Genomic DNA, 27923 nt, shown 5'->3' with positions numbered 1-27923 from the left:
CACAGCTGCTCTTAATCAAAAGGAGCTGATTTCCATATTAAGGAATTACCTGTAGGGCTTGTGATGGACCTTTCCTTCCTCCTAATAGTCAGTCTATTAATTATACAAGAGTTTGTTTCCAATTACACAGCCAATGAAATGGTTAATCAAGTCCCCTTTGATGGATGCTTTGACATTTAATTGGAAAGAAAAATCCACCTTGCACTCACAACAAACTTAGCCACGATAATGGGATTTTAGATAGGTTTGCATTTTAATCATCTGTTCTTTATCTAGCAGTGCAATTTAAAGGAGGTGGGTCTTCATTCAACATACTCCTGATAACTGACAGTGTTTCCTTTTTTCCCTTCCACTCCACCATTTTCACAGCTCTTTTCACTAGAGTTCCAATAGCTATCTTTTCTGCAGAGCCCTTCCATTTCCCCATACCATTTAGAGCCCTATTCACAACTTCTCCTCAACCGTCACACAGTGTAAAAAGAGTGGGATATTTCTAGATTTCCAGTTCTGCCAATGGTGATCTGCAGAATTTTCCAAATCAAAAGGGAGCACAGCTAGAATGTGAATATACATGTTCTGGAGAAGCTATTCTAGTATGAAAGGTGCTGATTAGATTAATCCCATTGATCTTCTCCTTTTCCCTATCAGTGAAGACCCAGATCCTGTTAATACTGGAAGAATGCTCCTCCTATTCTCGAAACTGAAATATATGCCTATTTAGAGAACTTAAATTTCAGTGGGGGAAAAATTCCAGTATTATGATATTACCAATAATATGGGGAAAAAATTTCATAGATTTCATATTGATCTAAATGAGGTTACACACTGAATCAGGCTTGTTAGTTCCACATATTTGGGCTTTTCTTCAGCAACTTGTCCTGCCCAGCCTAGCAACCCAAGCTAGAGACTATAAATAAGCAAAACTGATCAGACTGTTTTTGAGACTCCTTGGTTGGTGTTTTGATGGTTCAGGGAGAAGTACAGGAATCTAGCCCGGCTTCACTTAATAGACTGCCATTTGTGAAGACTATTTCAAATTGCAGCAAAATCTTTTTCACTTTCTTTCTTTCTTTCTTTCTTTCTTTCTTTTTTGACTAACGCTTTTTTTCTCTGTTCTTTCCCTTGCCAGATTTTAGCTGCTTTAGAAAAGGATGAACAGGCCCGAAGGCAACGGCTGAGAAGTAAGTTGGAGCAGGCAATTGACACAATGGCCCTAAGTAGCTGAAAAGGCCAAGGCAGCACTGCACACTTCTCCAGCAGTGGATACTGAGACAGAGAGATTGAGAGAGAGAGCAGGCAAGCGTGTTGCAACAGCAAGAAAGCAAGCAAAGATACATTGGGGCTGAGCATGAAACAGTGCATAGACTCTGCTGCGTCTCCAAACACTTTACACCAACAGACAGCAAAAACTTCAACCACCATTATCAAAATCAAGTTGAACTATATAAAGACCTTTGGAAAGGAGCAACGTAGCAAAGCACCGGAAGGACCCCAATAGATGCACAAGAAGGGCTGTGGAAAGGATTCCAGCTCAAGCGCCACTCCCCCCCAACCCGGCCCACCACCAGGGCCTATCCCAGATCTGGCAACAGAAGGTTGGGGACTGCACTAAGGTCTAGGACAATGTTTTCCCATTACAGTTTTTCTGTAGCAGGCGGGTGGGTAGGCATATGATTTCCTCTCCACCACACTCCCTTCTGTACTTGCTTCCTTTCCCGCCTTGCCTGGAGAACTCTACTCCTACTCTTCTCTTCCTTTCTCCCTCTCTGGCCTTCTGCCTCTAGTGTTAACTGCTATATTTGCACAATTTCCACAAGCTAGATTTTTTAAAAGGATTAAAAGTATAGGGGTGGGGGAGAGGTTCTAAATTTTCAACAAAAACTTTGCAGGATTTTTTTTTTAATAAAAGAAAGGACCATTATTTGGTTAGGAGAGAAATGGGGGCAAGTGGGACCAAGAAAACAGTCCCAGTATCTTTTGTTCTTCCTACACTTTGCCCTGTGCCATGTTGTGTCTGAATGTTGTTTAGCACAGGCCAAAAAGACACACTTCTTTTAAATGCTGCTTAAGAGGGCAAAGGAGATTGAAAGAGGTGAAGGCAAAGAACTTTTCAAAGGTGGGATCCATAGGTGGCAAGCCCAAGAGAGAGGTCTTTCCCCGTTTATTGTGACAAACCTTACTTTGTGGGAAGTGCCACACTTTCTTTAAAAAGCCCCTGCTTTGTCTTTTATATAGATCAGACAGGATGAGCTTAGCAACACTCCAGAAGCTATCCTTGCCCTCTACCTGTAAATAGATGTCCCAGCCACTTAGGTTACCTTTTCCACTTACAGGGCTTTTTGACATAGAGGCACTTTCAAATAAGCAATTCTGCCAGAAACAGGCACAGTAAATGGGGATGATCACTGGAACCAGTTCTCAGTATTCCCTCTTCCATTGTGAAGGAAAGGCTTCTTGGTAGCAGATACAGTAGCACTTGATAGGGTTTGGCTGCACAGGAGGCCTAATCCCTACTCCCTGTATTAAGTCCTTTGCTCCTCCCATTCCCAGGATGTGGCAGACTTTGGTTACATGGGGCCTGCTCAGAGATATCATAAGGGCAGTTTTCATCCAAAGAGATGAGGAACAAACAGTGATCCAGCACAGACATTTGGTTATCCCTGACAGAAACACCATATAGTAGATTGTTACCCGTTTTGTTTTTTATAGGTGTGTATGTATGTGTACATACCCCTCTTTAGACTATGTGATTTATGCATCATCCCATTTGCAGCAGATGCAGAGCATTTCTCAAAACAAGCAGGGTATTAAGCAAGAGGAATTCTTAGGCAACAGAAGAACATCCTTGTTGGCAAGAAAATACTCTAATTAGAATCAATTGTATGACCAGTTACACCTTCTGTTTAAGTTCAGCCAGTAAGAAAAAGGGAAGATGGTCCAAAAAGAAGAAAGTGTGGCACTCCAGTCTCGAAAAGAGAAGAAGAAAGTGTGGCAAAACAACAGTTCAATAGTTCACATTTACTCATATTTGTGTGAAGAAGCATCAGTTGTCTCAAGTTAAGTGTTTAGATTATTCTTTCCTTGTAAGAATGTTTTAAAGGGTTTTACCAGAGAACAAAAAATAATTTCAGGACAGTACCATCATCCACTCCCATCTGACTTTGGCACGAGGGCTAGTGGAAGAATACCAGGGAGGTCACTGTTCCAACTTCAGTCCTGTTCTCTATTTTCTGCTATTTGTCCACACCAGATACGCTTACCACTGTGCAATTGATTGTTGGCAGCCTTTGGATTTTATCTTCTTAGCAAAGACCACTGATGCATTACAGTGGCCCCAGTGTTAATACTGTGAAAGAGCAGAGAGGGGCGCAGAAGCAGAGCCTGGAGCTGTTAGTTACCTGCACGTTATCCACAGTGTACCCAGGTGCCTTCAGTCCAATTACAGGAAAAGGTTCCCTTATTGCTCCCATAATATTTTCCACAAAGTGAGAAAATGTTTTGTGCAAATTTCCAGCACAATAAATGAGTCGTTCGTGAAAATTCTGAAATGACCATTTGACATCGATTTAAACACTAAGGAAGAGCCAGGTCTTCCTAAAGTCAGTTTTCTAATACTCCTCTTTTAATTAACTCTTCACCATTCCATGCAGTGCTCCGTCCTTGCTTCAGCTAACAGTGCTATTGTCTACAACAGGAGTGTGACAATTCCTCAGTCTCACTGAGTTTCTCCAAATCCATTTCTGCATTGCCATCCACCCTTGATTTTTACTTGCTTGTGAAACTATGTGCTTTCTTCCCACAGTGAATTCATTCATGTTTTAGTGCATTCTTCCCTATGTGTTCATTTAGTTGACCAGTTTGCCTAGTTTCTGTGACTTTGTCTCTTGAACTTTTCCCATTTTAAACTATGTGAACTGTTTTGTCCACACTTCATGTCTTGGAAACAGCCTGTAAGCCTCACAAAAGTGTACATTTTCTCACAAAAAGACTTGGGAGGTGCAAATATTCTGCTTTTGTCAAGATTGTAGAGCCCAACAAAATTTGTTTCCATCTCTGATTCAGAAGTAAGTTGTACTTAAGCATGCATAGAACTGCAGCTAAACACCCTCAGTTCAGCTCCTGTCAGTTCATTGCTGTTAATAATTATTTAAGTTTACCAGTGTCACGAAGCCACTGCCCTACTTCAACTCAGGTGATAAGATCCACCAAATTTTCCACCCTCACCCACTCCCGCATCCAGACTTTCGTATCTCAGCCAAGATAATATTGAATGAGAGGCTACTGCAGAACGTACCGAGCCTAAACCTGTCTATTCCCTTAGCGTGCAAATAAGGGAAGGAGAGGATGTAATGAAGTTTTTAATTAAAATTTAAAATATGTGTGTGTGTGTGTGTGTATATATATATATGTTGTTACAATCTAATTCTTGTGCCCCAGTGGGGCACTGTATAGTTAACTGAATGAGATCCAACCAGTATCAAATATGGTTTCTACACAGTGAAAAATACCAAGTGGGCGGGGGAAATCAAACATTTCTCATCAAGCAGAACAATCTCTTGAAGCCTATATACATCTCAGATTGCTTTGCAATTTTGTTTTTAGCCTTTTTAATTATTATTTTAAAGAGAAAGGATAGGGAAAAATAAAAGACAATAAACATAATTTTTTTAAAAAAACAAACAAATCTGTGGAGTCCTGAGATGTCTGGATCCATAGGAATGTGGGCTGTTGCATGACTGTGCTAGAGTTTAGTCTGAGTTGATCTTTTTTCAAAAGGAAAAAAATGCAAGTGTTGAATACTAGAGGTTTGTTTAGACCTTTTTATTTTTGAAATTTTGGAATTAATTTGTCATTTCTTGTACAAGAAAAGAATTAGAATTAATATCAATTGTTTATTTCTGGAAATGGTACTCAAAAGCCCTTAAAGGACAGCTAAAAGTGTTGCTGCATACAAAACATACTGTAATATTTTACAGGTTTCCCTCCCTGGACTTGGTTTAAAGTGTAGTTGGGAGCATAAATGATTGAAGGAGGTAGTGCCTAGATCTCTCAGCCTGATGTAAATTTGCACTCCCTTGTGGGAAGCAAAAGTACTGTCTTGACTTTTAATATGTCATGGGTTACTTGAGAAAACCAGTTTGACTGAAGGAAGAGGAGAAACCCCCACATTTTTTCTCAAGAACTCCCCACTTAGGTATCCATCTTATCTAGGCATTCAGCAATAATATGGTCTTGGGAGACTTCTGTAGGGAAAAAATATAGATATTTGCTTGCTTCAAAAAATCAGCTTTCTCTTAGGGATTTCTCTACAGCAAAATCATTGTGGAGCACATCAGACCTGGAATAATTTGAAGCACTTGAGAAATGCAAAGTGGACCTATTCATTCTGCAGGATGAGCTGTAGGGTTTACCCACTTCTGAAAGTGCTAGATCAGTGGATCTCACGCCACCATACCAGTTAGTGGATTTGAGTAAAACATCATTCTTTAGAAGGACCATAGGAAAAGATGTCTTTAGCAAATGACATCAAAAAAGTTACCAATGAGTTATGTGTAGGGAGATAGTCATTCTTTCCCTAATAGCTTCTGTGTTCCCTATATTTCCAGTTGGAATCCTGTTGGGTGACATCTGCTAGCATAACTTACTATTACTCTAGAGCAGCAGTTCCCAGCCTGTGCTCTGAGGAGCCCATAGGGCTCCTCATACAGTTCCCAGGTCTCTGTGACCACTCCAGGAAAATGAAAGAAATAAAAATTGAATTAAATTAAAGAATAAGAATATATTCTTATATATATACTCCTAAATACCATTAACTTGTAAGACATAGGGTAGTGGGCCTCTGAAGGCCTCTGCCATTGAAATTGATTCTAAAAAGGGCTCCACAAATCAAAAAGGTTGGGAACCCCTGCTCTAGAGCATGCAGTTTGAAGCTCATCACAGAAGGAAATATCCAGGACCTACTTGCACAATGACCTCCTTTCACTGTACAACCTCAGTTGAGAGTGCCAAGACATACTTCACAGCCAAACAGTGACAGGTAGGAGCAGGGAGATTCCAAGTACTATCCAGCTGCCATTTTGCAGCCTGGAAAAAGGAAGGATCATACCTGCAGAACTGCAGTCAGATATTACCCAGGGTCCCCTCTCATAGCCACTGATTGACCATAGACATGTGCCCCAGGGACAGAAAGGAAGCCCAGCAGAAGAACTATGGCGGAGATCTTTACTCTGCCACCAATCATACAAAATCATGGCCTTTATCCACAGTGAACAAGCCACTTCATTTGAAATAGTTGGAAGCAATGGAATTAGTTTACTCTTATTCAGGTGTTTTCAGATTGATCTGCTTTGTGAGCAGGCTGTCAGACTCTGTGCTCTCTGGAATTAAATTCATATTTGATATTTGCAAAAATTTGTGATACTCGGGAACACCGGCGAGCATGACAGTGGGAAGACTTACATTCCACATCTTGGAAAGTGTGTCTTAGCACATGGAAAGCTGGTTAAATTAGTTATGGCAATAGGTAAAGTCCAAGCCATGGGAAGCAGTTGTTGACTGCTCCCCCAGCTTCCCTGCTGTTTATTGGGGTGTAGCCTTCTTCATTTTGTTGATTTGTATCATTGCCATCATTTGATCCCTACTCAGCAGTCGGCCTGTGGCAGAGGAGGCTGTCTTTGCCTTTGGCACTGTTGATGCTAGTCATATTTCTGCCATAGAAACCAAGCCAATGGCTTTGCAGACAGTGCCTAAGGCAGAAGAGAAATTCAGTGTCTTTTCCACAGGCAGATGGAAGAGGCAAATGGCAAGCAGACAAGTTGTCTAACTTGTCACTTTTTTTTCCATACCCTGATGTCTTCTATTCTGTAGAAATCAACAGCACCTATTTGTGTGAGCAGATATTCCTCCACTGTGTCCAGAACAGTTCATATGGAATAACTAGATAATCTCACTATGCTCTTGCTTCCCCAGTTGGACTCCCCCTCCCCCTTTCATACAATTAAATTGCTTTCATGTAACTCTTTTTATGGATTAGCCATCTTTTATTTTATAGAGAACCCAGGCAAGGCCACTGTTAAATCATTGTAATCTATTATGCCAGGAGTTGCTGTTGAGTTTGTTGAGTTCCTCCACATTCCGGGAAGGTTTGTATTTTGGTCATAAGAATGACTTGCGTCACCAACACATCCAGTGTGGACAGATAAGAATGCTCTTCAAGTTCTTTAAGTACAGTGGGCCCTCGCTTTACGCGGGGATCCGTTCCAGATCCCTCTGCATAAGGCGAATTCTGCCTATGCTCAAGCCCCATTGTAAACAATGGGGCTCGTGCGCGGCAGTGCGGTGGCGCTCGGGCCGCGGCTTGAGCGTGTATGCTCAAGCCACATAAGGCGCACCCGTGTATGACGCGGGCGCGCTGTACTTCTGTTTAGACTGTTTGCAGGAAATAGCCATTTTAATGGCTTCCCATTAAACATGGCTGGAGGATTAGTCTATGAAATTGGCCCAAGGTCTCTTTCTAGAGTTCACAGGGGATGTTTTCCAGTGATTTCCTGTCATTTATAGAGAAAGGAAAGTTGGCATTCTGTATTGCACTTATGGCATCATAAGCTAGCTGTACATATCTGTAAGTGCTCTGGATTCTCTAAGGCAATGCAAATGCTTCCCAAGCCCACCTAAGTCACTAAGTAGCTGCATCAGGCAACTAACAGTCAGCAGCTACATCAGGTTGTCTGTACAGCTACCAGTCATGGAGCAATGGGGATGACACTTTCAGCCTCCTTCCAACAGCAAGTAAGGCTGTGATGAGAAATTGTGACAGGATCTCACTTCTGATTGTTGCAGACTTGTTCGTTCATGAGAAGAGCCTGGAAATGTCATCCTCCTTGTGTCCTAATCTGCAGTTGAACAGACAGTCTTTGTCCGCTCCATCTGCTGGCTGTTTGGGTACACTGGGATGGGGAATCAGGCCAGGAGACTTTATTTAGGCCCCATACAGACAGGCCAAAATTAAGTTGCTTCAGGTCACTTTGGTGTTATGCTGTTTAAATGATGCATGGGTCCTAAGAGGCCAGACCTAAAGATTGGAGTGCGGCTTTGGCGCAGCTTCTGGACTCTTAGTACACATACATAACTAAGTAGCTGATGTGGAATATAGGCAGAAATCAATAATATCCTCTCTAAAAAACAACCCTGCAATTGAAGCATTTAGAAGAGGCACCTCTTGGTAATAAACTATACATTACTAACTTCCCAGCCTGAACACTTTGTAAATCTGTAAGAAAAAGCAAAATTTGAATTAATGTTGCTGGAACCTATTTTTGGAGTGGGATTATCAAATTTAAAAACGTATAGAAAGATTAGCTCAACTGATACTCATAGGTAATGACAAACTATATTAAGGACTTGGGTGGAATCTCCATTTTAATTCTTTTTCACTAAAGAGGTGTAATGTGGAAGCAAACCACACCAGTTAGACCTTAAGTGGATTTTTCCCCCACCATCCTCGCGAAAGAATGGGTTATTTTCCATCTGTGATCATTTAAGATAGCATCTCTCCACTGACAATATATGAACATCTTGGCTACATAAGAAACATGAGAACCCATACTATGAATGCTTGCCCGTTGAACAGCCTTGTGAAACCTGAAATGAACCTGGTATTCATATGTCCTTTGGCTATAGTACACGCTAGCTAACACAATACCTTTTAACTGCTCATGCAGAATTGTTTTTAAAACTGTTTGGGCTATTTTTATGGAGTCCGGAGATTTCATCTCCACTTCATTTCTGTTGGTGAACCAGAGCTATGTGGTGATAATTCACACAAGTACATAGGCAAACATTAACTTTCAGAGTGTTTCTCTAAGCCACCCCAATATTTAAAAAGATGAGAATCCTTCCCATGGTCACCCACAAACTATTTTGTGGCCTCTTGTTGCTCATCTAGCCCTTGTTATACTGAACTAGGATTAAATATCCATGTTCAGAACCAATAGACCCCTGAGTAGCCAGATGCTGCATGTGCTGCTGAACTTTTTGTCTTCATCTGTGCTTCCCTAAACCTCTTCACTTTCTTCTGCTGCTGTTCTTTTCTTCTTTCACTTATTTCCTCTCAAGGGTCCCTTCTGACATAACCATTTGTTTTCATCCCCGTTAGAAGTAGCATTAACCATGTGAGAAGGAGCAAGATGTCACCAATACCCACAAGTATAAATATTTTATTAGTGCTTTTTTTCTGGTTATGTTGACCCTTTCAAACTCCCAGAGTCTTTGGCAGCGATGTTGAATCCCCTGACATTTCTTTAGTTTTGCAGGTCTTTGATAATGTGCATGTATGTAATTAGCACCCCAGAAGACTTTTGATGTGCATTTCAATGTTCAGATGATCATATGGGAAACAAAGCTTTATGCGTACACCTCTGGTCCGGATAGCATTCCAGTGAAGTCCTGTGATACAGTATCAGGCAGAATGATGGTTAGCAGAATTAAGGAAAATGGGGTGGGGGGGAACACTCAAGAACCAAAGGATTTGGCTTTAAGATGGCTACGGAAAAGAAGACTCTCTGGTTTGGAAAACTGGTAAACTAAAATTCTTCTTTGTAATTTTGAATACCAAGAGAACCTAATTAGATTCCGTGGTAGTTAAATATGCTGTCATGTTCTTTCTTAGCCTGGGTAATACTAGATACGATCCTAAATTACTAAGAAAATTTAAAATTAGGAATAGGTTTCACCATTATAATTTTCCCCCATTTTTCAGCCAAGTACAAAACTTGTACATTTTCAACAATTTTCACCCCCAGCAAAGACCTTATGAGTTCCAGGCATCAGTGATAAGCTCCCCATTCATTGAGTATTCCCTGAGAAAAAGTTGGTGAGAAGTATAACTTATTGTGTTTCACGTTCTGTGGAAGCTGTTCATTAAAAGTTATTTGTCATAGTTTACCACCTCCCCTATGGCCTCAACCCAATCTCTCTCACCCTAAAATTTTGGTGAATAAAGACATAATGTGGGTGTTAGTTTGATGAGCAGCTCACTAGCGCTGCAGCAGGTTTAGGTTGTAGAGAGCGCTAGTTCCAGTTCAGAACTATGGGGATAACAAATAGTCCAGGGCCAAAAACAGCCAATTCTCTTAGAAAATGGTTTGAGACAACTAATAGGGTGTCCAGTGATTTTCTTCAAACTGGATTTTCTTCACATAGCTCACCCTATATAGGTCAGAATGTGAGACCAGGCCTCCTCAGTGTCCTCCAAAGAGTCCCAGGTGCCACCAAGAAAATGTACACAACAAGGTTATTGGGCAATTGTAAAATACTCCAGTGTACACACCAACTGCAAAACTTGGATTGTTTGCACAGCCTGTGCTGGTCTTGCTTCCATTGGCCAGACAGACAAGCCAAAGGATTCACATGGCCTCCACTCATCTCATGGTGTTTTGGGAAGACAGGGTAGGTTCGTGTTGCACATCTGCTCTGAGAGGGGGAAATGTGCAGGCTGCATTCTGTAGGCAAAATAAGGAGTAAAACTGTGAGGCGGACCACAAGATGGTAAGCAAGGCCTTCCCCTAACTCCAGTATTCCCCACCTGGAGCCATTTCCGTTCTCCCTTAAAGTTAACATTCACATACAAGCACTGTAAAGCCTATTCTCTCTTCTTTCTAAGGAATGTCAAGGCCACAGTTAGCTGTCCTTTAAAAGCAGGGAAGGGGGGTGGCGTGGGAAGGGAGGAGGAGAGAAAACAATAAGAAACAAAGACTTTTAATAGTAAAATTTTAAAAAAATAAAGAAAATCATGATAACTTTATGTGATTGTTTCAGACTTGAAGCAACTGTGCCAGTGTGGCAGGTCGGCACCCTTTGATTGTGTAAATATCCTGCTATTTCCTATTTTAATGTTCTTCAGATTTAGTACTTGTAAATAGACACACGCATCGAGGAGAGATTAAAAATTTTTGCTATATAATGTGTCTAGTCTGGTTCTGTGAAAAACAGTTTGGATGTGGACATGGGCGGTGGGATGGGGACTGCCATACTTCATGTGTTTTGCATGTCTCGGCAGCTCTGTTTAGGATTGACCGGATTCCTCCGACCATCTTCTTCCCACCATTTTGTATTCAGTACCTTGGGTCACATTTTAGCTGCATTTGGCACACATGCAAGCAAAATGCTGTTGCCTTTTGATAGATCCTTCAATGGCTCTGCAGGACTTGGGATCCCTGCTTTTCTTTGCTTCCTAGGACAATAACTAAACACACACACAACACTGCCGCTTATACTGGGCTCCATTAAAAGTGACAACCTTGTTGTGCTGAGGTGCCTGCAGGTGTGAACAGCAGCAAAGAAAAGTGTTGTTCCAGCAATGCTATGATTAGAACTATCCCGTGGTTCTAGTTCAATATTGTGTCTCCAACAGTGTCATGAGGTGGATGACTGAAAAATGATATAACACCAATCACACTGGTTGAATTGGCCATCCCTTACCAATTAATCTCTACCTATTCAGGGTGTAATAGAAAAAGCCCCTCCCATGACATGAATTTCAGGATACTCAAAGGCTGTATTTATGGCATGACGTCAAATCTAACTAGCCAGGGCTGAGGCCATAGTGCTACCCTGTTTCCAGATAGGGGTAATTTTTGTTACTTGCCAAATAGAGGATCAAGAGGATTTATTTTATTTCTATCTCACTGTTCTCGCAAAATGGAACACTTATTCCATGGAATAATAATAATAATAATAATAATAATAATAATAATAATAATGTGGCTCACAGTAGGGTTGAAATTAAGGCACAAAACAACTTCTCACATTGGGACAATTTTTTTTTAAAAAAAAATACCATTAGAACACAAAAATTAATAGAGAGCATCTACCTAATAAAAAGCCTCCTCTTCAATAACCAGTCTTACATGAACAGAATTTCTTTGCCTATCACAGAAGAAACAATAGAAAGGAGGCCAAGGCCCGTTACATACGGACTCTTGAGGCGCCCCCATCACGTGAAAGGGGTTGGTCGGGGACCTAGCGTCCACACCGGCCTCACCCCTATCACGTGAGGGGGGCGTAATAATGGCGGCGCCCTATACACACAGGTGCCGCCATTATTACGTGTCAGACACATAGCATCTGCACGTCGCGTGGCGCTTATGACGTTGCAAGTGCGTGATTGGCACCTCGCGGCATCATAACCACGCTGTGGGAAGAAGTGCCATTTTGGTGCCTCTTTTTTGCTCCGCACAGGAGCCACGCGGTTTGGCTGCTGCGGCTCCCACATGGAGCAAACAGCAGCGCTTTTAGGCGGTCTGTAACGGGCCCAAGTCTTCTGAAGACTGTTCAAGAGAAGTGGAAAAACCCACAAAAAACTATAACAGAATTAACTTGCATCCTAACAAAATTTGAGGCACAGGACTGGACACCTACTGCTGTTCATACCCTCATCTATCAGTGTATCTCAGTTTGTTCTTTTATTCTTTCAGCTTATCCATTTTTCTTAACACTAGGTGCAATATCACAGAAATACTTCAAGTTGATTCTGACTTATTGCAACCCCATCATGTGTCTTTCTTGACAAGATATTTTTAAAGAACGTTTGCTCTTACCACCTTCTTAGGCTGACAGAATGTGACCATGGTCTCCCAGAATCCTGGTCCAGCACTCGAAACCTGCTACACCACAGTGACTCCAGGGCAAATGTGCAAAAATTGAACTGCATAAAATTTCATTCCTCTTTTTCTTAATGTAAGATACAAAACCAGATACTGCCATCAACAACCGGAAAAAAAAAATGTACCTCCAACATCAACATGCATTCTGGGCTGAGAGCAATTCTGCCTTCTCTTTGTACAGTGCTTGTCATGTTTGGTGCCATCACTAAAACTTGGTAATAATCCCTGCTGGGAGCATAACGTATCATTTAAATCAGTGCTGTCATCGGAAAATCTGTAGAAATATTCCTTTCCTAATTCCTTTCCCAACAGGAATTTATTAATTTTAGCATAAAAGGATACTTCTTTTTCAAACCTTGATTGGGGTTTGATCTGTTCTTTTAGGTTCAGCAAACATGGGGGTAAAATCAGTTGGTAGACCTAACTGTGAGTAGTATGCCCATAGTTATGGAAGTTTAATGAGTCTGTCTATTCTAGTTTGAACAAGCAATTGGATTTATCCCATGATTCAAAGGTGAGTTCTTTGGCTGGAATCCACTTGTTTGCTTATGCTGATGTAACCAGAGGGCTGTGTAAGTACTTTTTTGGGACAAGTACTCCTTGTGCAACTTGGGTGGTATACAGACCGCCCAAAAAGGGTGGTCTGCTGGCACCTTGTTTTGCCGTGCGAGGAAGCTGCAGCGGACAAACCGCACAGCTTCCTTGCGCAGCAAAAAGGATCCTCAAAAAGCGGGTTCTTTCTGCGCCAATGGTGCACTCACGACATCACAAGGGGGTGTGACGTGTGGACGTATGCGTCTGTCATGTCATAATGGTGGCGCCCATGTAGACAGGATGCTGACATTTTGTCACCGCCAGTACGTACTAGGCTAACCCTAGTAGCACTAGGGTTAGGGAGCGTCTGAATGGTACGCGCTCCCTAACCCTACTGATGCCGCCGCCACGCTACATTTTGCCGGTCTGTATCCCACCTCTGTTCCCTAGCTATGCACTGGCAGTTAGACGGCAGACAGCTCCACAGCCCCAGTGCTTGGTAGAAGGTAGAACAACAACTACTACTTCAGTTGGCCTTTTTGTATCCACAGATTCAACCATCCACAGCTTGAAAATATTTCTCCCAAAAAATATTCCAAAAAGCAAACTTTGATTTTTGCCATTTGGTATAAAGGACACTATTTTACTACCACATTGTATATAATGGGACTTGAGCATCCATAGATTTTGGTATCCGCAAGGGGTCCTGGAACAAACCACAACGGATACCATGGGCCCATTGTATTACCATTACTACTACTACTACTCATCATCCTTATCCTCATCCTGTATTTTCCAAAGTCTGGGACTCAGCATGGCTTACAAAAATTAAAACCATGGTGGATAGTATAGAAATTTTTTAAAAACTTACGTTTAATTGTGTTTTAACTTAAACGAAGAGGGTTTTTTTTTTTAAATTGTATTGTGTTTTTAAAACATTGTATACTACTTTGGATCCCATGCTGAGAGAAAGGTGGTGTATTAAATAAACAAACAAACAAACATAAAGCCAACCCAGGTCTAGCAGAACCAAGATCCAGCAGAACCAAGAGGGACATGCTCCCCCTGCCCAGTTCCTGGCATAAGTTGTCCACCAGTGAAACCAATGCTGTGTCTGTTCCAATGCCATCTCATCGCCATTGCACAGACTGAGAAAAAGAATCTTTACAAGCTATGGATCATGGATAAAAAAAAAAAATCTGTAGATATGGGCGGGTGGGGGGGTGGCAGTATAACGGAGAGTTCAATAATAATAATAATAAAATTTTTATTTGTACCCCGCCCTTCCGAGTGATCAGGGCGGCTAACACAATGCACCGAAGCGCAAACAAGATACAAGATTAAAAACATACAATAACAATAATAACAATCCTTAAAAACAATAAAAAACCCCTAAGCCCAACCTCACGGCCACGAGAGAGGAGGGAGGCCCACAGGATGTTTAGTCGGGGAATGCCTGATTAAATAGGAAGGTTTTTAAGCCCTTCCTAAATTGGGCCAGGGTGGTAGATGAGCGGAGCTCCGTGGGCAACATGTTCCAGAGGGCTGGGGCAGCTGTGGAAAAGGATCTTCTGGCAGTAGCAGCCAACCTAGCCCCAGGCACCTTCAGGAGTTGCTGCCCAGATGTTCTGAGGGTGCGAGGCGGAATGTACGGGGAGAGGCGGTCCTTCAGGAATCCTGGGCCCAAGCCATTTAGGGCTTTATAGGTAATAACCAACACCTTATATTGCGCTCGGAAGCGAATGGGCAGCCAATGGAGATCTTTAAGCACGGGTGTTATATGGCTGGTCCTGGGAGCACCAGTGACCAGTCGCGCTGCCATGTTCTGCACCAGTTGCAGCTTCCGAGTTTGGTATAAGGGTTGCCCCATGTAGAGTACGTTACAGAAATCCAGTCTCGAAGTTACCAGAGTGTGTACAACAGTTTCAAGGTCCCTCTGAGCCAGGTATGGGCGCAGCTGGCGAATCAGCCGAAGCTGATAACAGGTGCTCTTGACCGTCGCATTCACCTGAGCAGTCAGGTGAAGGGAAGAGTCAAGAAGCACCCCCAGACTGCGCACGGAGTCCTTCACGGGGAGCGTGACCCCATTCAGGACAGGTGGAACCACCGTCATTCCTGGTCCAGGGGAACCTATCACTAGTACCTCCGTTTTTTCTGGATTAAGCTTGAGTCGGTTTTCCCTCATCCAGCCCATTACTGACTCCAGACAGGCCACGAGAGGAGAGACGCCATCCCTGGTCACTGCATCAGTCGGAGACATAGAGAAAATGATTTGGGTGTCATCAGCGTACTGATAACCCCGCGCCCCATATCTCCGGATGATCTCTCCCAGCGGTTTCATGTAAATGTTAAATAGCATGGGGGACAAAATGGCTCCTTGAGGGACCCCAGTTTTAAGGGCGCGCTCACTGGAGCACATGTCCCCCAGCTGCACCATCTGGGACCTCCCAGAGAGGTAGGAACGGAACCACTGGAGCGCAGTGCCCCCGATTCCCACCTCAGCCAGGCGCCCCAGAAGGATACCATGGTCTATGGTATCGAAAGCCGCTGAGATGTCCAAGAGCACCAACAGGGACACGCTCCCCCTGTCAATGCCCAGACGGAGATCATCGACCAAGGCGACCATGGCCGTCTCAACCCCGTGACCCGCCCGGAAGCCAGTTTGAAATGGGTCCAGATAATCCGTTTCATCCAAGACCGCCTGAAGCTGGATCGCAACCGCCCTCTCAATCACCTTCCCCAAAAATGGTAGCAGCGACACCGGCCGATAATTATTATGAACCAGGGGGTCAAGGGAGGGCTTTTTTAGGATCGGTCTTACTATGGCCAATTTAAGATCCGATGGAAATCGCCCATCCCTGAAAGATGTATTAATTATCCGGCGTAACAAGAGTGTCACCGCCGGTCCCCCCTGGGCCGCTAACCATGAGGGACAGGGACAGGGATCAAGAGAGCAGGTTGTTTTCCGAACACTTCCGAGGATTCAAGATTTTTAAATAATTCCACTCCATAGTACAAATAATTATTTAGAAAAGTTTTTCAGGGCAGAAATTCCAAAGAAGACATGCTTTAAAATGAGCACAAATGAAGAAAGAGAATGAAATGACCCATGTCTCCATTTTGAGAGAAGGTAATAGATATACAGCTAAAATAATCAAAATGGATATTTACAAAGAAAATAACAAACACTCAAATATTCAACTGAAGCAAAGAAAAAATCTCTCATAAAATAAAATGAAATGAAATGAAATGAAATGCTTCTGCTAACACTCCAAGACTTCTGCTTGTCCTGATTTCACATTGCTTACAGTTTGAATAAAGAATGTTCATTCCAGTTCAAACTTGTTCCATATTAATTGTGGGACCAAAGCTTTGGCCAGATCTTTGATCACTCTATTTTAATTGCAAAATATCTCCAGACACACATATCAAAAACTCAAGAGTCCTGAATCTTTAGATTCCAACATTTCTCCTTTGTACAAGACCACATCAGATACCACAAATCTGCCATCCAACTTTTAATTAAAGCTGTGACAATTTCTTTAGCTTTAAAAATGAAATACATCAACTTACATTGGCTGGAATTCATAATCACAGTAACAAATGCATAACCTAGAGTTATGCATTCATCATTGGTTTGTGCTTACAATCGCTATGTGTTGAATAGTGTATGGCTAATGAAAGACTCGTGAAAGTCCCCCAATCCTGACTTTACCAAGGCAACAGACGCTGCAAGCGATGAGGGTCTTTTCTCCTGTCGATTGCTCACAGGAGCAGAGTGGATGTATCAGCACCATCCAACCAAAACAAGGACAGACCCATTGCTCACAGCATCTGCAGCCTAGTAAATCCAGATTGGAGGGTCATCCTACACCTCAGTTACAAATTTGTAATCTACGGATCAGTAAGTGCTCCGTATTAATCTGTTCTCTGTAAGTGCAACCCAGAACCCACCTTACATTTGTGGGATCTGCTCTGTGCAATGAAGATCTGTGGGAAGAGTGGGTGAGGGGGTTCAGAATGATCTGGCTGGCTTCCTCTTGCCCCCAAACTGTGGTGCAACATACCTAGTTATGAATACAATGTAGGATCTTGGCTCTGGTGTGAGAAAAGCAATAAAATAAGAAAAGAAGCAATAACGCTCAAAGGTTACATGTATTTTAACGTGAAACATATTTTTTCCAAAATGATTTCTTGATACCCCTTGTCTTTTTTGGTCACCAGAAAAGAACAATTTAGATCTATGAACTAATTTTCCAAGCTTATTTTTAACTGGAGGAATTCTGCAGTTGCTCTTGTTACTGCCTAACACTGTCTCAGACCAGCTGGCACTGGGGCCCTTACCACGCAGCCAGGTTGAGCTAAGTGCAATGTACTACATCCCACTACTTTTTTGTGTCCTTGAAACCCCCAAGCCCCCCACCCAAGCCAACTTCCCATTCCAAATTGTATAATCGCCACTCCTGAATACCTGCAGGAGTGACAGAGTTTCTCAATCTTCCCCCACCTGAGACTTTCCAGACCCTTGCTTGGTCCTGATAAACCTGGAAGTCACAACCAGAAAGGATGTCCAGTTGTGATTTTTGTCCAAGACTCACCACTGCAGGTGAACAGGATAAGGGTGTCCTCTACTACTATAGCTGCCCTCTGCTGTCATAAAGTTTCCTGCATATTATCCTCCAAGATGTATCCTCAGTCTTCTCACTATCTCCCATAAAGCCATAGAAATCCATCATAGTGTTCATTAAACAGTCTTCATTACCTGATGTCCAGGCCTTGGTGGGTCTTTTCATTTTTCACAGAACTCCAAAATACTGAAAATAAGTAAAATTGCATAGGTGCTTTAAAAAACAACATCAACCCATTTTCACACTGTTCCTCTTGAGGGAGGTCACTATTATTCTCATTTTACAGATTATGAGACTACTAAAGCAAGGAAGCAGGAATGAGTCCAACACTCGAGCCAACTAGTTACACTGGCTTTGCTAACAGCTAGGTACCTGCACTGTTGGGTTTCTCACCCATGTTTCTAGGAGTTTGTAAAAAGACGCTTTCATATCAGGGCCCAGCCAGAGCCCAGTCTAGTAGGTAGTTGTAATGAATTCATTTGGTGACTTAACTACAGAAGTGAGAGAAAAATGAGATAATTTGTTCAAAGCCTCACAACAAGTGCAAGTCATAACTCAGAACCTCTTTTGCTGAAAGGAAATGACTTCCTAATGGATATAATAGCAACTGAGAAGAGACTTGTGAGCATAAAAGCTTTGGGGGCATAAAGATGCTTTCTTCCTCCTCAGGCCCCAAGAACATGTAACCAGGCAACACCGCAATTGGGGAGACAGGTCTGCTTTTGAAATTAACTCTGGCCAGTTTGCCCAGATATTGCCAGATTTAGAAGGACATTATAGAGTGCCCGGCCTTAGCCCAGATGTGCTATTTCAGTGTGTATCCAATGAAGCTGAGTTAAAGACAGTATAGTGGAAAGACATGAAGGAAAAGCAAATACTTTAAAGCCAAATCTTTGTATTGACAGGTAAGCTACCTCTGGTGTGTTTCTTAACACAAATCCTACAAACACATGGCACCCTTCTCTTCTGTTCGGGGTCTGATTTATAGGACATTATAGCTGCCCCAGCCTTACCATTCCAGCTGTTGTTTCACTGGGATCCAAGAAAAGTTTTATGGATTGTGGACTGCTTGTTTGTTCATTTTATTTGTATTCCACCTTTCTCCTAACTTGCATCCAAGGTGACTCACAAAAGCTTTTAAAAATGAGGACAAACAACCTGTTGAAGGCTATTCACATGAGAAAGCTGTCCTGCATAACAAAGACACTCATAATACCTATCAAATCATTCCAAAAACTCTAGAGTCCAAAATCTTCTAGCCTGGATGTTTTAAGAAATGCAAATGTGATTATGTAAATATACCAGCATTGACTTTTAAATTTAATTTTTATTTATTTTACCCAAACATGTCAGTCAATCAAGAGTTGTTTGGAACTGTTTATCATGTGCATGCTTCTTCATCTCCATTTAATCAGTGTTGTCTTTACAATTTCAATCTTCCATTAAAGATACTCATTATTAACCTTCAAACTAGATTGTGAAATGATAATAGTTGCTCTTTGGAGGGGAGGTAATTTCATACCCCATAAAACCATTCACCAAATAAGAAAGAAAATCCCTTCAGTTTAAAGCAAAATACTATGGCTGGAGTTATTAAATGTATACACCCCGCAAGGAAATTCAGTCCAACCTCTGTGCTTACTAAAACCATGCTAGTTGTTTCCTAGCTTGCTTCCTGGCAAGTGAGTGATTAGCAGCAATGAGTAAGAGGAGATGCTTACTTTCCATTTGTCCCAGTTTGGCAGGGACAGTCCCAATTAGTCTGCTGCCATTCCACTTTTTCAGCTGCTTTTAAAATATCCCAGTTTCAATCTCCCCTTCCCACTTTCCCGCTTTGTCCTTGGCTTACTTTAATTGCTGCAAATTGAGTTTAAAGTGCAAAAGTAGTTTGCACTCCATTAACTCAGCAGGAGGAGAGGCAAAGAGGGACAGAATCTTGCCCTTCCCAGTAGGATCAGGCAAAAGCAAATTGCTACAGCCTCTACTAGTTTTTCCTCATTAATAACTTTTCCCATTTTGAACACACTCTAAGGCTACTTGGCCACATGAGTCCAGGTTTTCATGGTGGGATTCTCTATGCAGCATCATAATTTCAGTGCTTATGAATTTGTAACTCTCAACTGGACTCTCATTTGATCCCTGCATTGGAGTAGAAAAAACAGACAAAATGACAAAACATTGTGACCCAAAACAAGGCAACTTATTTCATTAGAAAGAATCTTAATAACTCACAAGTCCCATAATGGCAATTTTCTCCCCTGTCTAACCAAATCATGGAAAAGCAGTTCTTTTGGATCACCACTCCCCAAATCCCCCAGTCGGCATGCCCAGAGTTGATGTCCAAAGTTGTAACTTTTCCAGGCTCTGAAAGTCAAGGCAGGCAAAGGAAGAGTGGGAGACCTAATGCCAGCATCTCCCAGGATGCCATTTTTGAGAGGCTCACTGGCTCTGTCCTGCCTTCGGCTTCCCTTGCCTCTGGGTGAAGAAAGAGTGCAAGGTATCTCCCATTTTCCAAGGTATTTTATGAAATGATTTTTTTTAAGCATCTGATTTTGTTCCCCAGCTTTTAAAGCTCCCCTGGCTTTTGATCAGTTGCAAAAGAAATAAATCAAGTCTATTGGGGAGAGAAGCAAAAGGGGTAAATAACTGGCCGCCTGCCTGCCTGCCTGGTTGCTAAGTGCAGGGAGCAAAGAAGCCAGCCATGGCCCTTCAATGGCAAGGGTGGGATATGGGCGGCAGTAGGTCTTTAATGTGGCTCAAGGCAGTGGCTTCTTCCTTTTCTCCAGCCTTTGCCTTTCTTTTGTTCATTTTATGCTGGGATCTGAATGCTCCTCCCTGCCTTTTCTTGCCATGTCTCAGCTGAAACTAGCCTGTTCCAATCTGCTCCTTCTTAGGCCTTCACACTTCTTCTTCCCTTTCTTTTTCAATAAGCACCTGCCTACCTTTCCCTCTTAGGAGTTTATCAGACACGTGTTTTTGGCGATTTTTCCTGCCTATCGCGCAATGTTAGCATCACCAAAGTTGCGCAATAACGTGAAAGTGCAATGTTCTTCCAGACGCCATTCATTTCTATGGGAGCCCGTTGCGCAACACTCCCGTAGTTTAAGCGTCATTCCTCCCCTTTTTGGGCATTGCGGGCAAAAGTGGAAGCCAGGCCATGGTCTCCCGTTGTCTTGCGAAATGTGTTGCGAAATGGTTTGGTGTGGTAGGCAGCAGCGCAACGCAATGCTAAAGTTACTGATTGCAAAGTTCCCATGATGCTGGGCTGCTTTTTGACCCCATTCCCTTCCGGTGGCCTTCCTTTTCCAGGACAACCTCCGGGGAGGGGGGGTGGCTCTGTCTTGCATGAACACCTAGGAGGCTTCCAATGTAAGGAACCCCCAGGGGTCATCCATTCCAGCCCCATTCCTCTTTCCAGCATGGACACCTAGGAGGCTGCCCCATTCCTCTGTCCTGCATGGACACCTAGGAGGCTGTAAATGAAAGGGGTCCCTTAAGGGTCATCCATCCCAGCCCCATTCCTCTGTCCTGCATGGACACCTAGGAGGCTGCAAAGGAAAGGTTCCCCTAGTGGTCATCCATCCCACCCCCATTCCTCTGTCCTGCATGCACACCCGGGGGGGGGGGGCTGCACATGCAAGGTGCCCCTAGGGATCATCCATCCCAGCCCCATTCCTCTGTCCTGCATGGACACCTAGGAGGCTGCAAATGAAAGGGTCCCTTAAGGGTCATCCATCCCAGCCCCATTCCTCGGTCCTGCATGGACACCTAGGAGGCTGTTAATGAAAGGGGTCCCTAGGGGTCATCCATCCCTGCCCCATTCCTCTTTCCTGCAATGACACCTAGGAGGCTGCAAAGGAAAGGTGCCCCTAAGGGTCATCCATACCTGCCCCATTCCTCTGTCCTGCATGGAAACCTAGGAGTCTGAAAAGGAAAGGGGCCCCTAGGGGCCATCCATTCCATTTTATTTAATAATAAAAATAATGAAAAAAATAAATAAAAATAAAGACAGGGGTGTATATATTTAATAATAAAAATAATGCATCCTGTATCCCCCACTCCTTGCCACCCCAGAATGCCTCTTGCACTTTAATAATAATAATAATAATAATAATAATAATAATAATAAATTCATCACCGTAAATGCCAGAAAAGGATGCGATTGTCATGCATTATTTTATGACTTTTAAAAGCAATTCAGAGCTGTCCCTGAATTCCTTGAAAAAGCATGTATCGTTTTGCCAATTGCCTAATTGACAAAAGGAACAAATGTTACATTCGATTTGTAACATTCGCATTTTAGCATGGATTCTCCAAGGAAAAAAGTGCCCTATTATTGTTCCTTTTCACTTTTATTAGCTGACTTCCAGCAAAGGCATACTGTTGCAAAGGGCAAATACACACACACACACACACACACACACACACATATTCCTCAGCAAAAAACACAACAAAACATGTGCTCATTTTGTATATATTTAATAATAAAAATAATGAAAAAATAAATAAAAATAAAGACAGGGGTGTATATATTTAATAATAATAATAATGGGGCAAAAATACTGCATTTGCACTCCAAAAGCCACCCTGATTTGCCCTTTTGCCTTCTGTCACCTCTTGCATCCAGATTCCCCCTTTTCCTTCGGCTCTTTCCTTCTCCCCTTCCCCTCCACTAAATAGGACCCTAGAGATGGGGGGGGACCCGCTCGCTCCCCCGGAAGCACAAAGGTCAGTATGCCACCAAAGCCTCCAAAGGGCATGCGTAAATATGTTGATGCAAAATGTGAAAGACAAAAGGAAGGCGCTGGTGCAGTAGACAGTTCCGCTATGCATGGTTTCGCATCACGCAAATCGCAACTTTCGCGCAATTGTAGCGCTAACATAATGTTACGGGGGAATGATGGAAAAGCAAGCGATGTGGTAAGACATCACGCGAAAGAGTCATTTCGCAATGTTCTTTACACTTCCTTAGCGCAATTGCAGGGTCCAAAACTTGAGTCTGATAAACTCCTTAGTCCTATCCCTGATATATATTGGAGAACCAATTAAAATTCGTTGTAAACCCCAGACTTTTAAACTTGGCATTGCTAAGCTGTCCTGACCCCATCCCTAAAGAAGAAAGCTACCAACAGTGGAATAGGGATTTTTTAAAAATACTTTATTTTTGTTGGCTGGCATTGCGGTTACAGATTCTAACCTATAGTTACAAATCGAGAATTATACCATATTTAGCTATGCTTTGTTGTTGTGGCATGCTTCCAAGTCACAAACCTATCACAGGGTTCCCTAGGCAAGATTTGTTCAGAAAGGGTTTGCTTTTGCCTTCCTCTCCAGCTGAGAGAGTGTGACTTGCCCAAGGTCACCAGTGGTCAAGCAGGGATTCGAAGCGGTCTCCAGGGTTGAAGTCCAACACTCAAACCACTATACCACACTGGCTCTACCTATTCACAATTGTGGCACTAGTGCAATGACCACAAATGTCAAGCAAAACTCACCTTAAACAATAGAGAAATGTTCTGAGTGACAGGTGATTTGTGGTGCTTCCGAATGACAAGGCCAGTTCTCTCTTGACCTGGCCCTGAGCTGGGAGGCAGACAGGGCTGGCTGCTTCATCCGGAATCACCCCATTCAAACAAGCTGCAGGTCTTTATTTTTCAGAGTGTCTCCCTGGCATTTATAACGTCTGGAGGTTGATTCCTTAGAGCTTTCATAGATAGGTTTACCTAGCTGTGAATGCAATGTAGGAACTCAAAGTCAGCCTTCATCTGCAAGAGATCTTCAAAAGGTCCTCCTCATTCTCCCCAATGCAGCTGCCCCAAGCCAGAAAAGTGTATATAACTTTTCAGAAACAAGTACCACATAATAATAACACTACAAAATAAAGTATATGAAACCCATTCAATAAGCAAGCAAGCAAACATACAAATCAAAGAAGTAATTTAAACAACAACAACAAAAATCAAGATCTTAACATGCCAGGTAAAAAACCAATGTTCTGATGTAATGTCTTTCAAGAGGCTGGGTCAGTGACAATGGTATTTCCACCAGGAGGACATTCCAAAGTTGTTATCTCATTACAGAGAAGGTAATCTGCTTCAAATATTGGAGCCCCAAGCCATTTGGAAATCTAGTAATTTGCATAAAGGGGACTGTCCTTCTCATTCCAAGCAACGTGTGATAGAGCCATGAGCCAAACTAGCATTTCATTTCATTTTATTATTAAAATGTTCCGGTCGTGCCCTATAGCAGAAGATGTCAGGGCCATACAAGTGAAATCAGTATGAACAAGTCAAAGCCATTTTAAACAATAAAAAGAATCCAAAGAGACCCAAAACATATTTAATATGATTAACAAATTAAAACAAGTTTCAAAGATTAAATCCAGCCCATTATAACATCCAGGCATTTGTCCAGCACCTGCCCAGCCTTGGCCATCTTCACTGACCAGGACTCTTTCTGATTTTCTGATAGACTCGTTCTGCTTCTTGCTTTATTAGTTCCATAATCCATGAAACAGGAATAATTGCACACCCTTAAGAGGACTGGTGTTTTTTTTTTTTTAATAAAAAAAGATCTGAGCAACAACAGGTGACATTTTCAGCATTCTATAGGATGGAATGACAGCAGAAACATTGCCATCTCGGAGTCATGTTTCCAGTTTAAAATCTATATTTCTTCATGAATGCCTAGCTCCCAAATGAGACAAGAGAAGGTGTAGGCCAAAGTCTAACTGAGGGAGAGAAGTTTTCTTCAGGAATAACTATGCCCAGGCTGTGCCTTCAGTGGTTCAGCAGCAGAATGCAACACATTCTGCTTTGGCTGCGTCTTCCAACATGGCAGGGGGCTGTACTGGATGGCCCTTGCAGTCTCTTCCAGCTCTAGGATTCTATGTCTCTACATCCCTGAATAGCAAAAGAAGCAGAAGCAGAGACATGGAGTGGGACACAAGCCCTCTGAGAAGCAGAAGAAGGAAGCAATCCAAGGCCAATTTTACTCCCCCCCCCCCAGAGTGGGACACAGTCCAGACTCCACTCTTTCAACAATAACAACAACAAAAAAGCAACATGTCCTAACTAACCACCACCCTATTGTATGAATCCTCCATCCCCTTTAAAATAAACTACTTGAAAGCATGGGGGAGGGGAGATGCATCACTGCCTTATGCACGCCAACAAATATCTCCTCCAAATGACTGCAAAAACTTCAGCAATTTTGGTAGTAGTAGGGGTCCGGCACCCAGGTTGCTCCTGGTACAGCTTCCCAGTATGGCACCAAAGGACATGTAAGAGGGATGAAACTTGCAGGGGACTATCTAGATGGGTGGATTGTCCCTCTGAATTCTGCCTCCCCAATTTCCTAAATGCCCTAAAGGCAACAAGTCCTATCTGATCCTGGAAGCTAAGCAGGGTCAGTCCTATTTAGTACTTGAATGAGAGACTGCCAACAAATACCAGGTGCTTTAGGCTATTTCAGGGAAAGGCACTGGCAAAACTACCTTTGAGCATTTCTTGGCTTAAGAAAACTCTGTGAAAATTCATGAAGTCATCAGAAGTCAACATACAACTTGAAGGCACATACACAAACAAATACAATTTCTTGCATGGCAGACACTGAAAACTATTTACACTCAGAAGTGCCTACAGCCTCTTATAACTGTGCCTGCTGCCCTGAGCTCTGTGCTGGGAGAAAGGTGGGATATAATATAATTTTAGCTTACTGCAGTGCTAGAAATCAGGGGACTCAAAGAAAATTTCACTAAGGGGGTAGAAATCTTATTTAAGGGGAAATGTTCTTTTTGAGGAGCAAAGTATGGTGTAGTGGTTTCAATGTTAAGCTATGACTCTGGAGATCAGGGTTCAAATTCCAGCTCTGTCATGTAAACCACTAGGTGATCGTGGGCAAGGCGCATTCTCTCTGTTTCAGAGGATGGCAATGACAACTCTCCTCTGAAGAAATCTGCCAAGAAAACCCCATGCTAGGCTTGGCTTAGGGTCGCCATAAGCCGGGAACAACTTGAAGGCACACAGCAGCAGCAACAGCAGCAGCAAAGACAACAACAACAAGGTCCCCCCCCCCCCAGCTGCACCCTAGCAGAGCAAGGCAAGGAACAGAAAAAAGACTTTGAGAAAGCTGTTTTTTGGACTACAATCTGCAGAATCCTCCGGTCAGCACAGCCAGAGTAAAACTACTGTCCAAACCACCAAACCAGTAATTTCCCCAAGCTCTGAGTAAATGCTTCTGCTCTCATTTTGGATGTCTCCCTCCCTTTGCCATAGCCAACATTCAGTTCCAAAACTAGCTGTCCCACCATGCCTCTCCACCTTATAGCTTCTACAGGATTGCAGCCAAAGAGCATGCATCTCTCCCTCTGCTGTGCACAACACATCTCCAGCATGTTTCTCTCTGGTGGTGTATGCCATTGAACAAGGCTGGCAATACGGCTTATTAGGGGGAAACTGAGCAGGGGTGTGTGGGTGGGTAGGGAGGTGTTTTTTTTTAAGAGGGGTCCCTAAGACACCACCAGCACCAGCACTATAGAATTTGTAAATCACTCCAAATTAATTGGCCTATAAACGGGTGGGGGGTGGTTTTCTTTGTGCTGGATCCCTCCTGCTGCCACCCTCTCCTTGTTTTGGCAGGCTACCAGCTGCTCCATGCCTTTGATCATTTATCTGTTCATCTGCCCTCCAGTCACCCAGGCAGTTCCTCTCTGCCTGCTGCCCAATTACCAAGAAACATAAAGGGAAGTGTGTAAAACTCCATTCCCTGGAGCCATCCTCAGCCATTAGTAGCAAGGCATTGATTACACTTCAAATGTATGGTTTCAGAAATTGTGTTGTGTTATTGTTGCTGTTTTTTTTTTTTTTATATAAAAAAGACCAACTGCCACCAGAAGGGGATATAGATCAATGTGACAAACTAGTCATCAATCAAAACACATTGACACTGCTGGCTGTGGGCTTAAAACAGGCACTTAGTAATGGCCATGTGGTAGCAGAGTGTATGTTTCATTCTCTGCCATGGGCTTGACTCACACATACTGTGTGGTGTCATTGTTCTCATCCTAGGAAAACCCTTCTTGAAAGAGACTGACTATTGATCCTTTTATATTGTCTACATACCACGGATCCCCTAACATTGGGGCCCTGTGAGCATATTTGGAATTCAGAGAGTTGTCTGTGCAGTCACCAAATTACTGATGTGGCCATTATCACCAGTCATAAAACATCCATTTTATACAAAGCAAATTGGTGAGTCTGAGAGACAATATACTTGCCAGGCAGGCAAGAACAAGGCAGAGGTGGGCTGTAAGCTAAAAACAAAACAAAACACATCCAGAGAGATCATTCCTTTGAATCCAATGTCTTTTGCTCCAACAGAACATTCATGTCAGAGATGGTAAGCCAATTAATTTCCCCAGATCATTTCCAAATAAATTCATCGCAAATGTATTTCACCAGATTTATTCTGCCAAACCAATTCCTAGGGTTTGTCACCTAATATGCTAACCTAAAAAATATCTTTTTATTAAAGATAGCAATCTTAGGGTACATCTAGGTTGTAGAAATGCAGTTGGACACCACTTTGACTGCTATGGCTCTGTACTACAGAATCCCAGGATTGTAGTTTTATAAAGCACCAGCATTCTTTTCCAAAAGGCCTTGTAAAATTACAAATCCCAGGATTCCATAGGTTGGAGCTACAGCACTTAAAGTTTCAAACTGCATCATTTCTATAGTATATGCACCATTAAAATGCTTGTTCTCTGTAGTTGCTAGTTTGCATGACTTTAAGAGTTTAGGCGTATCATGCATTCATGTAATTTCCTGTCTATCCTAGCTACATCCTGTATCTTCCTGCAACTATTACTGTTTTTGTTTGTGTTCCATTTTGTACTCTGCAGATTTCTCTATCCCACTCTTCCCCCACTCTACATATTAGAAGAGCATATGTTACAGTGTCTGTAAGCTTTAGCATTTGGAAGAAAAACAGCTTCATTTGTTTTTACCGAAGAAGATCAACTCTGTGTTACTTGTATACCCTATGTGGGATGGAGATGGAATGGGGCTGGTTGTTATTCACCTCCTGCTTGCAAATA

General features: G+C 42.6%; 1 protein-coding gene across 1 annotated transcript in view; it reads left to right on the top strand.

Annotated features, from left to right (window-relative positions):
• The window catches only part of PLXNA1 (plexin A1), a 395300-nt gene extending 390921 nt beyond the window's left edge, over positions 1 to 4379 (top strand). Inside the window, exon 32 of the mRNA XM_089521294.1 lies at positions 1130 to 4379. Within this exon, the coding sequence (XP_089377420.1) occupies positions 1130 to 1225 (96 nt within the window). The 3' untranslated portion in view covers positions 1226 to 4379. The remainder of the gene's footprint in view (positions 1 to 1129) is intronic.
• Positions 4380 to 27923: the final 23544 nt, after the last annotated feature.

The sequence above is a fragment of the Sceloporus occidentalis genome, unplaced genomic scaffold (genome assembly GCF_023333645.1).
Source record: "Sceloporus occidentalis isolate IW3139 unplaced genomic scaffold, rSceOcc1.0.p SCAF_1, whole genome shotgun sequence".
NCBI classification, from domain to species: domain Eukaryota; kingdom Metazoa; phylum Chordata; class Lepidosauria; order Squamata; family Phrynosomatidae; genus Sceloporus; species Sceloporus occidentalis.
This window is presented reverse-complemented; position numbering and strand designations above follow the sequence as displayed.